Source organism: Halictus rubicundus, chromosome 11 (genome assembly GCF_050948215.1).
Source record: "Halictus rubicundus isolate RS-2024b chromosome 11, iyHalRubi1_principal, whole genome shotgun sequence".
NCBI classification, from domain to species: Eukaryota; Metazoa; Arthropoda; class Insecta; order Hymenoptera; family Halictidae; genus Halictus; species Halictus rubicundus.
This window is the reverse complement of record NC_135159.1, coordinates 227,559-241,176: the sequence shown is the minus strand read 5'-3', so window position 1 is coordinate 241,176 and position 13,618 is coordinate 227,559. Positions and strand designations below refer to the sequence as shown.

The 13,618-nt window shown below is 54.5% G+C and overlaps 2 protein-coding genes across 2 annotated transcripts; both read right to left on the bottom strand.

Annotated features, from left to right (window-relative positions):
• Window positions 1-5,802: 5,802 nt before the first annotated feature.
• LOC143358831 (uncharacterized) lies at window positions 5,803-8,349 on the bottom strand. Its single transcript, XM_076796305.1, has one exon. The coding sequence runs from the start codon at window positions 8,347-8,349 to the stop codon at window positions 5,803-5,805; it is 2,547 nt and encodes an 848-aa protein (XP_076652420.1).
• Window positions 8,350-9,113: 764 nt separating this feature from the next.
• LOC143358829 (uncharacterized) lies at window positions 9,114-11,055 on the bottom strand. Its single transcript, XM_076796304.1, has 3 exons — window positions 10,123-11,055; window positions 9,234-10,065; window positions 9,114-9,157 (listed from the first exon to the last, which is right to left on the bottom strand). Exons 1-3 carry the CDS (start codon window positions 11,053-11,055, stop codon window positions 9,114-9,116), a joined length of 1,809 nt encoding a protein of 602 aa, XP_076652419.1.
• Window positions 11,056-13,618: the final 2,563 nt, after the last annotated feature.

Here is a 13,618-nt window from a genome sequence, read left to right as displayed (position 1 = left end):
CGGAGCTCCGTGTCGTAGGATTACCTCCCTCTGGATCGCAGCTGCGACGGCGGTGCTGGTGGCTTTCCGGAGCGGTGTAAGCTCGACCCACTTCGTGAAGCGGTCCATGGCCACTAGCAACCAACGGTGGCCCTGCCGGGATCGCGGCAGCGGTCCGATTAGGTCGACGGAGACGGTGTGCCATGGTTCGGTCCCCGGGTTGGCGTGTAGCTGTCCTGGTAGCGGGTGCGGCGGGACCTTGTACTGCAGGCAGTTCTTGCAGCTCCGGACGTATCGGGCGGCATCCCGGAACATCCCCGGCCAATAAAATCGCTGCGCCAGGCGTACGATGGTTTTGGCGACTCCGAGATGACCGGCCGTGGGGTCGTCGTGGTACTTGGCCATGGTAGCCGGACGGTCCTCGTTCGGTACGCACAGCTTCCACGCTGTGCTCGGCTCGGGCTCGTTGTAATCGAGCTGGTGCGGGATACGTTTAAACAGGCGCCCCTCTCGCACCTGGAACTCTGGTTCGGCGGCTGGGTCGGTCTGGACGGCGGCTAGCTTCTTCTGGTACCACGTGTCGGTGCGCTGTTTCGGTCGGAGTGAGTTCACTCCGGGCGGCGACGGGATTCTGGACAGCGTATCCGCCACGTAGATATGTTTTCCGGGTCGGTACCGTACATCGAAATCATATTGTTGGAGCTCTAACGGCCATCTCGCCAGGCGGCCGGTCGGGCTGTCGAGTTGGCGGAGCCATTTAAGAGCTTGGTGGTCGGTGATGACGGTGAAGCGGTACCCCTCCAGGTACGGTCGCATCTTCCTGATGCCCCAGACCACGGCGAGACACTCCTTCTCGGTGGCGCTGTACTTGCGCTCAGTCTCGTTCATCGTGTGGCTGGCGTAGGCGATCACCCTTTCGTCGTCCTCGGGGCCCTGCGTGAGTACGACTCCCAGCCCGTAGTCGCTGGCATCGGTCTGGAGGGTGAACGGCCGTTCGAAATCCGGGCATGCCAGCACCGGGGCGGCTACGAGGCGCTCCTTCATCGTCTGGAACGCCGTGTCCTCAGCGGAGGTCCACTGCCATTTGGCGTTCTTCCGGGTCAGGCGCGTCAGCGGCTCGATGACCTCGGCGAAGTTCGGGACGAATCGCCGGTACCATGAGGCCATCCCATGAAATCTGCGGATGTCCTTGATCGTCTTCGGCGTCGGGATCTGGGCAATGGCCGCGGTTTTCTGCGGGTCGGTCGGGATGCCCTGCTGGTCGACGATATGGCCTAGATACCGGAGGCTGTCGACACAGAATCGGCATTTTTCCGGGTTCAGCTTCAGTCCGGCCGCACGCAGACGCCGGAAAACGTCGTGGAGATGACGTCGGTGGTCGGCTACGGTCCGGCTGACGACAATAATGTCGTCAAGGTAGGCGAACGCGTGCGGTTCGAGCTCCGGGCCGATCACGCGGTCCAGAAGGCGCTGGAAGGTCGCCGGAGCGGAGTGCAGGCCGAAGGGCATGACCGTGAATTGGAATAGGCCGAGCCCCGGAACGGTAAAGACGGTGAGCGGTCGGCTAGCGGTTTCCAGGGGCACCTGCCAGTATCCATTCTTCAGGTCCAACGTCGTGAGGAACCTGGCCCCTCGCAATTTGTCCAACGTGGCCTGAATATGCGGCAACGGGTATGCATCCTTCTCTGATCGCTCGTGCAGTTTGCGAAAGTCCACGCAGAATCGTGGTCGGCCGTCTTTCTTTTTTACCACGACGACGGGCGAGCTCCACGGGCTACTGGACGGCTCGATGACTCCATCGTTCAGCATCTGCGCGACCTCCTCGTTAAATATCGCCTGCATGGCCGGGTTCCTGGGGCGGTACCGCTGCTTGATCGGCGTCTCGTCGACGAGCTTAATTCGGTGACGGATGAGCGTTGTGCGGCCCGTCACGGCGTCGAATCGCTCCAGCTCGGTTTCGAGGAACCGATCGAACGCTTGTCGCTCGTTTTCCGCCAACGGTCGTAGTCCGAGTTGGAGGCACGGCTCGGCGCGGTATTCCTCCGTCCGGGTGGCGATTTCGGCGGGCGGTTTAATCGTCAGGCGCAGGGCGGCGATGGCGTATATGCCCAGGAGTACCGGCATTCCCATTCTCGGCAGTACGGTGAATTCGGCCGTCTCCTCCCGGTGTCTGACTCGGAACGGCAGGCGGATGCGTCCCGTCGGACGCGTATCGGTTCCGTCGGCTAGATTCACGAGGCCGGCGTGATGCGGCGAGAGGAATCTTCCTTGCTCCTGCGCCCAGGCCAGCACTTCTTCGTTGACGCAGGAGAGTTGTGAGCCCGTGTCGAGGAGGGTGTCGAACCTCCGGCCGAGGATTCGGACCAATAATACGGGACGCGGCGCGTACCGGATTTTCTCCGACAGGTTGTCTAGCGGGCCCGGCGTTCGTTCCTCGGCGACGGGGCCCGTGCTCGGTTTCCCGGCGGGTGACACTCCCGGGTCAGCACTCCGTCGCGACCGCACCGCGAACAAAATCTCCGGTACGCGTTACGACACTCGAAGCGTGTATGCCCTCGCTGCTTACATCGCCAGCAGTGTGTGTCGACGTCGTACGGTTCCGACGGCGGAGCGCGGCTCGTGGGTGTCGCGGTCGATTCGGCGGCGTAGGTCGGGGTTCGGCGCGGCCGTCCCTCCTGCCTTTCGATACGCTCCAACTCCTGAACTCGCTCGCGGAGCGTCCTCACGTCAGGTACGGATCCCCGGGGGTGGAGGTATCGAAATTTCGTCCGCATGTTTTCGTCTAGCAACTCGAGCCTCTCGGCCGGTGGGAGCTGTGCACGTCGCATCAGGGTGGTGATGTCCGTTACGAACTCCGTAAACGGCTCGTCGTCCCGTTGCTTTCGCTCCCGGGCGGCACGTTCGTGTTGGTACCGGGTCTGCGGCGACGTATGGGCTCTGAGGAAGGCCCGCCTGAACCCGTCCCAGGTAGCGATTTCCTCCCGTTCATTGCGGTACCAGGCCTGGGCTCGTCCGCGCAGCATCTCGGGCGCGGCTCGAAGTACGTCGTCGTCCGGGATCGCATATGCGATCTGGATCTCTTCCACGCGTTCCAGGAACGCGTGCGGGTCGTTCCCGTCTGTGGTACAGCCACTTTTTCGGATCCGGTCGACGTTACGGTGCGGATCCGGTTTCTCGGCCGTCGCGGCGGCGGATAACATTTTCCGCGTCTGTACGCCGGGTTAAGTCATCCTGTACAGGTCGTCCGTCAAACGTTCGATGCACTCGGCCCAACGTCGGCCCCGCTGTTCTGGCGTCCCGGGGGATGATAATCCGTCGGCGGTCCTGCTGGTACGGCTCCTCGCGGGTGTCCCTCGGTGCATCCACTACGATTTCCTCGGTGTGGCAATTCAAACGTTCGCGCTCGTCCGACGTTCGGTCGACGGTCCTGCTTCGTCGCGGTGGCGGCAGGCGGCGCGCGTGTACCGGCACTGTTGCGGCGGAACCGTGCGGTCGGTATCGGCGGCTGGAAGATACGGCTCGGAAAAACACGACTGGTCGCTATGATGGCGGAAAACCGAAGAGGCCGTTTTCCGGCTCGTCTCTCTCGTCTTGCTAGGCGAGGGGGTGCGGTGCGGTACGGATCGCGGCCGGCTTTTCCGGTGTCGTCACGCATCCGGCGCGACGGTGTCGCATCATGGCGGGTTCCGGTTCCCGCCAAGATCGGTTCGGTGGTCCGGGGCTCGCGGGGGGCGCTCGCGGGTACCGGCGGATCTCGGTATCCGTCGGTCGCGTTCGGGGGTTCGAGTTCGGGGCGCGTACGGCTAGGAACAGGCCTGGCGCAGCCAGGTCTGTTACAAAAGTTTGGTCGTTTCTTGGTCCATTTGCCGCGTTGTTGTAAGTGGTGTAAATATTCGTTGCGCCATCGTCGCCAAAAGTGCTCTAGCATGTTTTGAACGCGTACCCAGCATGTTAAAAGGTTTGGGTTAGCCTCGTAAACGGACCTTTCCGGGATCGCGAGTAGCGGACCCCCGGTCAGAGTGTGATCTCCCAGGACGCGCTTCAGGTAACCTTTAATGAACCGCCCTTTTAAATTGACGCGCCGCACCTACGAGAGTAGTACCGTTATCGCTAAACATTGCAGCGGGTAATCCACGACGTGACACAAAACGTTTTAGGACAGCCAGGAATGCTGGAGCGGAATAGTCGCTGACCAGCTCGAGGTGTATCGCACGAGAGGACAGACATACGAAGAGGGCGATGTATGCCTTGTGAGCCTTGTGTTCTCGACTCTTGGTCGAGCGCACGAGATACGGACCTGCGTAATCTACCCCGGTATTGGTGCGGGGGCGAGTCGGGGTTGACTCTAACAGACGGTAAATCTCCCATAAGTTGCTGCGGGATCGCGGCGCGTTGGTGGACACACGTTACGCATCCCTTAACCCTTTTAGTGCCGGACGAAAAACGAGTGCCTATGCGAAGATAACCGGCCGAATTTGACAAATATGCAACGATTTGGAAAAACGCTTATAAAAACCAAACTACAAATGATATTTACATGCTTAAAAATGCCACGTATTCGGGACGAAATGGAGAATAAAGCAATGTTAATGATTCTCCAATATCAATTGAAAATAATATGAATAACACAATTATAAATAATATAAAACTTGAGTTCTATCTTTCAAATCGTTTTTACACATTAAAACTTCATTGTTTTATCATAACTTTATATAAACCACTTAGTACGCAGCATATAATTTGCATTTCCAATTTATTTTGTAAAAAAATTGACATTTCACAAACAAAAATAAAGGATAAGAGATCGATTGCTTAGTGCGGGCGATAAACGGATTTTATCTGCTGCAAGACAAGCAGTTGGTGTAGGTACTACAACATTGCTGAAACAAAATTTTATTATCACAAATATATGTTATGATTATAAATATATCTATGATATATAATTTTGTATACTATTTATTATTATAAATATTGCTATTTAATTATCTGGCTATTGCAAATATGTAACATTTCCTTTTTAAAACTCACCCAAATCATTTACTGTGCGATACTCTCGACTTGATTTTGCCGAGAGTGTGGGAGTTTGAATGGAAGTATGAAATGAGATGGAGTGAATGATAACGGGAGTGATTGCAGGAGTTGGAAAGAATGTGATTGCCAGATTTACAATAAATAACTGTATTTATCCTCCGAAAGATACACGAGTTTGTCGCAATAAAGATGTAAGAAGAACGAATAAAGAATGAAGTAACGAAATCAGCTGTTGTTTGCACGTGCGCGATAGAAAGAAAAGGAGAGGTGTCGCGGTCGCTCTCTCCCTCTTTTATACCCGCGATGTTTCTCGACGTTTCGTCGCGTGTTGTCGCTTCCGGGTGAGCGTTCGCGATCTTTCCCGAACGTTCGCGAGCGGGCCACGACCAATCATGCGAGTGTTCGCGTGTCGCGCAATTTCCGATTGTCGCTGAGTGGCTGGTGCCCGGCGATGTGCGTCGCGTGATTGGTGTGGTCGCGCGAGTCCTGCGCGCCGCGTGTTGTTCGCGCGCGCCAGTTTTCGAACATCCCGCCCGCCTCGACTTGTCGATTTTCCCGCGTGCATTAATCGAACGGGGTGCATCAGTGCCGAACGTGTTCGTACGCGTATTTCTCGCGTGGTTTTGGTGTATCTCGGTGGTGTTGAGAACTTTGTCGCGTTGAGTAAGCAAGCTGTACCGCCGATGCTCATTCACACGTGGTGTCGCGTACTACGCAGTACTACGCCGTGTTTTGTCAATGGAAGATGCGCGTGGCATGTGCGCGGTGTGCCTGCATCGACGTGTCCATTGATTACTGCGCGTCGATCGGGAGAACAACTAGTTTCGCGACTGGTCTCACTAATTCGGTATTCGCGGTGATTAATTTCGCGACCCGAACCTTCCCGTCGGCTCCGGGGTACGTTTCCGACACGCGCGCGAGTGGCCATTGCGTGGGTGCTGTGTTTTCCCCTGAGATCAGGCAGAGGCAGCCCGGCACGACGTTCTCCTTCGTTTCTCGCCATTTTGGTCGTACGGTGAGTTCTTGGAGATATTCTCGCTGCCATCTCGCCCAGAATCCATCTCGGATTTTTGACAGTAGCTGCCACCGGGAGAGTCGGTGGTCCCTCGTATCCAGCAGCGATGGCTCCGGGAGTGCATTCAACGCCGTGCCTATGAGGAAATGCCCCGGCGTCAGTGCGGTCAGATCCGCGGGATCATCGGAAAGTGCAGTCAGTGGCCTTGAGTTGAGGCAGGCCTCCACCTGGGTGAGTAGCGTGCTCATCTCTTCGAAGGTGAGCCGAGCATCTCCTATGGTCCGCCGGAGGTGATGCTTGGTTGATTTCACCGCGGCTTCCCACAGGCCTCCAAAGTGCGGTGCAGCTGGTGGATTGAAATGCCATTGTGTCCTCAGGTCGCTCATCTGGTCTCTGATCCTCCGGTTCTCTCGGCTGCTGGCAGTGAAAAGACGGCGTAACTCCCCGTCGGCTCCCTGGAAATTGGTCCCGCAGTCGCTGTGCAGGTGTGCACAGATGCCACGTCGTGATATGAACCTTCGGAAAGCGGCCAAAAAAGCCTCAGAGGAGTAATTGGATACGGCCTCCAAGTGCACGGCCTTGGTGACCATGCAGACAAAGACCGCCAGGAAGCCCTTATACGCCTTGTGACCCCGGCCCGGCGCAGTTCGCATCCATATCGGCCCGGCGTAGTCAACCCCTGTGGCATGGAAGGGTCGAGCCGGTGTGACTCGATGTTGTGGAAGCTCTCCCATCAACTGACGTGCTGGAGCGGCCCGCCACCGAGTGCACGTGACACATCTATGTATGGCGGACTTGACGATGGAGCGTCCCCTCGGTACCCAGTATCGCTGCCGGATGGTGCCCAAGGTTGCCTGTACGCCGCCATGCAGTGTTTTCCTGTGAGCAGATTGAATTAAGAGTTGAGTGAACAGAGAGTCTGGGGAAAGAATGAGTGGATGCGCCTCGTCAGGGTGTATGGGTGCCTTGTTCAATCTGCCTCCGACTCTCATCAGGCCCTTGTGGTCGAGCGTTGGCTGCAGCGCAGCGAGGCTGCTTTTTCTTGGTACGCCGTGCCCTTTGGCTAGTCCGGCGAGTTCTACCCCATATTCGGCCCTCTGAACTTGGCGGATCCAACCTTCTTCTGCTTCCAGGATCTCAGCCACGCTGAGGGCTGGTGGTAGCCCTTCCTGGCTTGTGCTGGCGTTGGCAGACTGCCCGGCTGAGGTGCCTTTTGATCTGCTGAGCCATCGCCGACACCATGCTGTGACACGGAGCAGCCTGTTGTACGAGGAGAACCGTTCCAGGATGTCGTTGTCTCCCTTGTTGTTGCTTCCTCTGGTGGTGGCTGCGACAACTGCTCTCCTTGCCTCTGGAAGCTGCTCGTGTTCCGTGGTTGTTGCCAGTGGGAGTTCGTCCTCTCGTCGCAGGAACTCCGGCCCTTCCCACCACAGGCTCCAACTGAGGAGTTGTGTCGGTGACATTCCCCGTGAGGCGCAGTCCGCTGGGTTGTCAACACCAGCCACGTGGTGCCACTGCGCTTCTGGAACCCTGCGCTGGATATCTGCAACTCGGTTAGCCACGTAGGTGTTCCACTTTGCGGGATGGGCTTGGATCCATCCTAGTGCTACCGTGGAATCAGACCACAGGTGTACGGCGGTGTTCGCGAGCTGCAGTGTGGCAACCGTGTGTTGGATCAGGCGAGCGAGCAGGTGCGCTGCGCAGAGCTCGAGCCGTGGTAGTGACACCTGGTGCAGTGGTGCCACCCTGCTCTTGGCCGCCACTAGATTGACAGTCCATTGACCCTCTGCATTTTGTTCTCGCAGGTAGACGACTGCCCCATATGCGCGTTCTGAGGCGTCGGCAAAACCGTGGAATTCCCTCCTTGTTGGATTGGTGTCATGCAGCAGTCGCCGTGGTACCCTCACCTCTTTGAGCTGCTTCAGTTCGGCGCAGAGGCTCTCCCAGTCGTTCGCCAGTGCAGTCGGCAGCGGGTCGTCCCAACCAAGCGCCAACAACCACGTCGTCTGGATGGTTATTTTGGCTCGGACCACGACAGGGGTGAGCCATCCTAACGGATCAAACAGCTGGGCTGCTCTGGACACCACTCCTCGCTTGGTGACTGGTTGAGCATGGTCGTCTGCAATTACAAACTGGAAGCAATCAGAGCGTGGTGACCATTGGAGACCGAGTGTGGCGTGCGTGGAATCCGTCCACATTTTTGATTCTCCCTGGGCCTTCGGACCTGGTGTTGGCCGGGGGGACTCGTCCCGGTTTGGTTCCAGGGAAACCTGCAGGTCGGCCGCGTTGGTTGCCCACTTCTGCAACGGGAAGCCGCCCGCCATGCAGAGCTGCTGGAGTTGTGCTGCGGCTTCCTTCAAGGCGGGGATGGTGTCTGCACCCGTGAGAATGTCGTCGACATAGGAATCGTGGCGGAGTGCTTGCGCGCCGACTGGAAACCGTCTGCCTTCGTCGTCTTCCAGCTGTCGCAGCGTCTTCACCGCTAGGTAGGGAGCACATGACAAACCGTAAGTGACTGTGTTGAGTTGATATTCACTCACGTGTTTCGCGGCGCTGTCCCTCCACAGGATTCTCTGGTGATCCCGATCGTCTGGGTGTATTAGGATCTGCCTATACATCTTTGTGATATCGGCTGTGACGACGAATTGGTGCTTCCTCCACCTCAGAAGCGTGTCGGCGAGGAGTGGCAGAAGGTTTGGGCCCACGTGGAGGCAGTCGTTGAGCGACAACTGCGCCGGCGAGGACCAGGAGCCGTTAAACACCACCCTCAACTTCGTCGTGGTGCTGGTCGGTTTCAGGACCCCATGGTGAGGTAAGTAGTGGGCTGCTTGTCCAGCTGGTGGTTCGCTGGCAGGCGACATGTGGCCCAACGTCTCGTATTCCCTCAGGAAGTCGCCGTAGAGCCTCCTGAAGTCCTCCTCCCTTTCGAAACGTTGCTCCATTCGTCGGAGCGCCCGCCATGCTGCTGTCCTGGACCCTGGAGAGATGACACCTGCTTTTCGAAAGGGGAGCCTCACCTGATAGCGACCTTCGGGCGTGCGTGAGTGGGTTGCTGCGTAGTGGTCCTCGCATTCCCGCTCCTCGGCTGTCAGGGTGGTGTGCGCGTCCTGCAGCTCCTCCTGCTCCCAAAACCTTCGCACCAGCGTACTCAGAGGCTCACCGACTATCGCCTGGTGCACTTGGGCGTGCAAAGAGGCGGTGGCGGGACCGGCCATCCCGGTGATGATCCATCCAAAGACGGTGAGTTGTCCTATAGGTTCGTCTGGAGCACCCTTTCTCACTCCTTCCAACACTATTGCAGGGTAGGCGTCGGCGCCCAGAAGGACTTCGATGGGCGAGGCCTTTGCCGGTAATGGGTCCGCCAGCTCCAGCCCCTGTAGGTGTTTCCAGGATCTTGGCTGTGCTAGGCTGCTGTGAACATATCCGGTCAGCTTTGGGAGCAGGATCGCCGAGACCTTGATGGTGTCGCCCCTGCTGGACGAGATGTCCAGGTTGATTCGACCCCGTGCTCGAGCAAGCTGCTGCCCTCCGACCCCGAAGATATCCACCAACGAGGTGGTTCTTGGGAGCTGCAATCGCTGCGCCAGTGCCTCAGTCATCATCGATACCTCCGAACCTTGGTCGATGAGGGCACGAACCACATGCCTTCGACCGAACTTGTCTGCCACTTGGACCATTGCTGTGGCGAGCAGCACCTTGCCCGCTGAGTTCCGGCAGTCCAGGGTAAGATGAGCTGTCTTGGACATTGATAGGCTGTCGCGATATGCATCGTGGAGTGACGAATGGTGTTTCTCTCCGCAGGTCATGCAGCTTTTGGTGGACGGGCAGGCTGCCAGGGCATGTTTTCCGAGGCAGTTGTAGCAAAGGTGAAGCTTCTCCACCTGCCCGCGTCGCTCTGCTGGGGGGAGTGCCTTGTACTCGGGACACTGCATCAGGTAGTGTTCCTTGCTACACTTCGCGCACGTGTTCTTCTGCCCTTTCTGTGCATGGTGGGCTCTAACGCTCTTCGTCGTCCCCTTGCCAGCAGATTCTCCAAAGTTCTGGCGATGTTCTGTGCTTCTACCCTAATTGCGGCTAATTCCCAGGGCTGGCTTCACCGATGCTGCTTCCGGCGACGCCTCTAACTGCTGCCTCCGCTTCGTGAGGAAGTCTCTCAGTGTGTCGAAGGATGGCGGATCGTTGCTGCTGGTAACTCTTTCCTCCCATTTCTCCCGAGTCACCGGATCGAATAAACGCACCACTGAATAGACAAACCAATCCTCAGATTTGTTGATTGGCCTTCCCAACCCGTCCAGAGTGTTCACCACTGATGAGATGCCCTGGTGAATGTTGGCGATCTCACGTGCGGAGCTCTCTCTCATCTTGGGGAGCGAGGCAAGTCGGTCGAGGCACGATCGCACGAGAATTCTCTTGTTCTCGTATTGTTCCTTGAGAATTGTCCAAGCTCGGTTGTAATTCTCGTTTGTCGTTGCCAGGTCCTTCACGAGATCGGCGGCCGCGCCTCGAAGACTCACTTTCAGATAGTGCAGACGATCCACCTTACTGAGCTGGGGATTCCTGTCCACGATTGACGTGAACAAATCTTTGAAAGCTGGCCACTCAACGTATTCGCCGTGAAATTCTGGCAGCTGCATTCGCGGCAATGGGGCTGAACCAGCGTTCTCTCCTTCCTTGGTTTCACTCGCGCTGGAAGGAGCCTTCGCCCGGGATTGTGAACCTACCTCGCTGAACTGACGTGCGAGATCGAGCAGCCGACCCCTTTGCTCCATGTACGCTTCCTCCACCACGTCTGCAAATTCCTGCTTCATGTAATCGGAACCCTTGATCGTGTCCCGATGTCGAAGAGTCAGGACATCGTGATTCCGTTGGAACGCCGACCAGTAGTCCTGGAGACGTTGGAGCCTGGACTGGACGTCACCCGCGGTCATCTTTGACTGCGCGATGGACTTTTTGAAATTCTCCGTTATGCGACTGATCTTCCTTCCCAGCTCACTCTGCTTGGCGAGCAATTCCTCGACGGAGAGTTCCATTTTGCTTCGAGACTGAGTCGATGTATGGAGTTCTCACTTGTCGGAAGATGTTTCACCACTGAACTTCGCGGAGATTTATTTGTAAATCCGGCTCGAAGGACCAGAAATGTGCGATACTCTCGACTTGATTTTGCCGAGAGTGTGGGAGTTTGAATGGAAGTATGAAATGAGATGGAGTGAATGATAACGGGAGTGATTGCAGGAGTTGGAAAGAATGTGATTGCCAGATTTACAATAAATAACTGTATTTATCCTCCGAAAGATACACGAGTTTGTCGCAATAAAGATGTAAGAAGAACGAATAAAGAATGAAGTAACGAAATCAGCTGTTGTTTGCACGTGCGCGATAGAAAGAAAAGGAGAGGTGTCGCGGTCGCTCTCTCCCTCTTTTATACCCGCGATGTTTCTCGACGTTTCGTCGCGTGTTGTCGCTTCCGGGTGAGCGTTCGCGATCTTTCCCGAACGTTCGCGAGCGGGCCACGACCAATCATGCGAGTGTTCGCGTGTCGCGCAATTTCCGATTGTCGCTGAGTGGCTGGTGCCCGGCGATGTGCGTCGCGTGATTGGTGTGGTCGCGCGAGTCCTGCGCGCCGCGTGTTGTTCGCGCGCGCCAGTTTTCGAACATTTACTTAGCATTGATGTTCGCTAATGCATACACCGTGTAACCCTTTACAGCAATGAATACAAATTCTGCGTGATCTTCGCACAGGCCCACCGTCCCTCCTACTACAAACAACGCAAACTTTTTCTCGCCTTCCAAGAAGTTTGCGAATACCTGGGCCTGCGGTATTGCTGGATGTTTCGCACAATGGTCTTTCAGGATTACCCTTTACCGTCATCCATTCGGTTGTTATTGATTCGATGATATCGGTTATGAATTCCAGTCGGGTCATAGCAGTTCCTTCTGTGTTTAGTTGATATAAAATATACGCATTCAGAACTATGCGTGAAAATCCGGAAAATACAACTTTTTTCCAATACTTCAATGTTCTTCGTTCGTCTAAATATGCATAAACCATCATGTCTGAGACATCTATACCTCCCATATATTTATTATAATCAGCTACGATAGCTGGTATTCCTCCTTCTCTCTCCTGATTCGATCTTCGCCTTGGTCTGGTTGTATTTGCGGCTGTTCCATGTGTAGATAATAGCAATACATTTTTTGTTTGCGATTTTTTTTCTCTGTAAGCTAATAATAGTAATTCACGATTTCGCAAATATTTATATTCGCCCACTTTTAATTTTCGCTTCATCTGCAGTGGAATATATTTCCTGTTACTTCGGATTGTTCCGGTGAAAAATGTTTGCTTGCGAAACAGATGTCTTGCTAACATCATGCTGGTAAAAAAATATCGGCTATTATATGGTATCCCTTCATCAAGTAATTACCCATGTTGAGTAATTTCTCTATTACGGTATGAGCAAGGCCTTTTTGTTTTACTTCAATTTTGTCACGTTCGTCTTTGGCTCCCCGATAGCAATAAAATGACAGACAATAGTGTGTGACTGCATCGGTTAGCATCCAAAATTTTATGCCCCATCTATGGTGCTTCTTATTTGGCAAATACTGAGTTAGTGTTGATCTGGTCTTTGTGCCTACTAATGATTCATCTATGCTGAGCTGTTGATTCGGTGAATAATAATACCTGAATTTTCTATTTGCATGTGCAACAACGGGTTCAAATTTCGCTGCTGCGTCGTAGTCTGGGCTGTTCCGTGGTGCTAAGGTGCTGTTGTCCACAGTATGAAAGAACTTACACAATAACTGAAATCTATTACGGCTAAACATTTGCCCAAACCATGGAATATACCTATGGTTTGTTGACCAGTAACTAAACAGTGTAGGTCTACGGGTAATTCCCATCTCGAGTAAGACGGCTATAAAAGCCCTCATCTCTGGAACTGTGGTATTCTTCCACTCCATTGTTCTAGATGCAATTGATATTCTGGACGTGCTGTCGAAAAATGCTCTTGGGTACCGATTTGTTTCAGTTTTCAAGATCTCAAGAAATTCATGAGTGAAGAATAAATTGAAGTAAATCATAGGTAAAGAATTCTTCGGTGGCATATGTTTCGGACCCACAGTTTCCAAAAATAATGGCCGTGTGTTATATTGCATATCATTTCTTATAGTAACTTCAGTGAAATTCCTAAAAGATTCCTCACTATCGCTAACATGTACATCTTGCCACTCTTCTTCGTCAGTTTCACTATCGCTAAGTATTCGGCGAACATTCCGTCGTCTTGGTACACATAACTGATCATCACTATCAGTATCTTCTTCATTTATTTCAAGCTCGCTAATATATTGAACTAATTCTTCGTCCTCCATATTTGGAAAAGGGCACAGCTTTTTCAAGAAGACTGTTGAAAAACGTCTCGGTTTTTGTCACAAAAAACGTCACGGAACACGGGTTAGAAACTCTCTCTATAAAAGTCAAGCAAAGACTGAATGAAGGATTTTAGCCTCGATGAACTGCGTGGCATACGAACTCTCAGATAACTATCATAAACAGTTCGACTTTGGGGCTAGAAGAGTGTCTGGTGCCGAGTGTCCATC

Coding starts and splice junctions, on each gene's coding strand:
- LOC143358831 (XM_076796305.1), bottom strand. CDS start 8,349: ATGGCGGGCGGCTTCCCGTTGCAGAAGTGGGCAACCAACGCGGCCGAC.
- LOC143358829 (XM_076796304.1), bottom strand. CDS start 11,055: ATGGAACTCTCCGTCGAGGAATTGCTCGCCAAGCAGAGTGAGCTGGGA. Junction 10,066..10,122: donor CGTCGCCGGAAGCAGCATCG/GTGAAGCCAGCC, acceptor GAACATCGCCAG/AACTTTGGAGAATCTGCTGG. Junction 9,158..9,233: donor GATCATCACCGGGATGGCCG/GTCCCGCCACCG, acceptor GCTGGTGCGAAG/GTTTTGGGAGCAGGAGGAGC.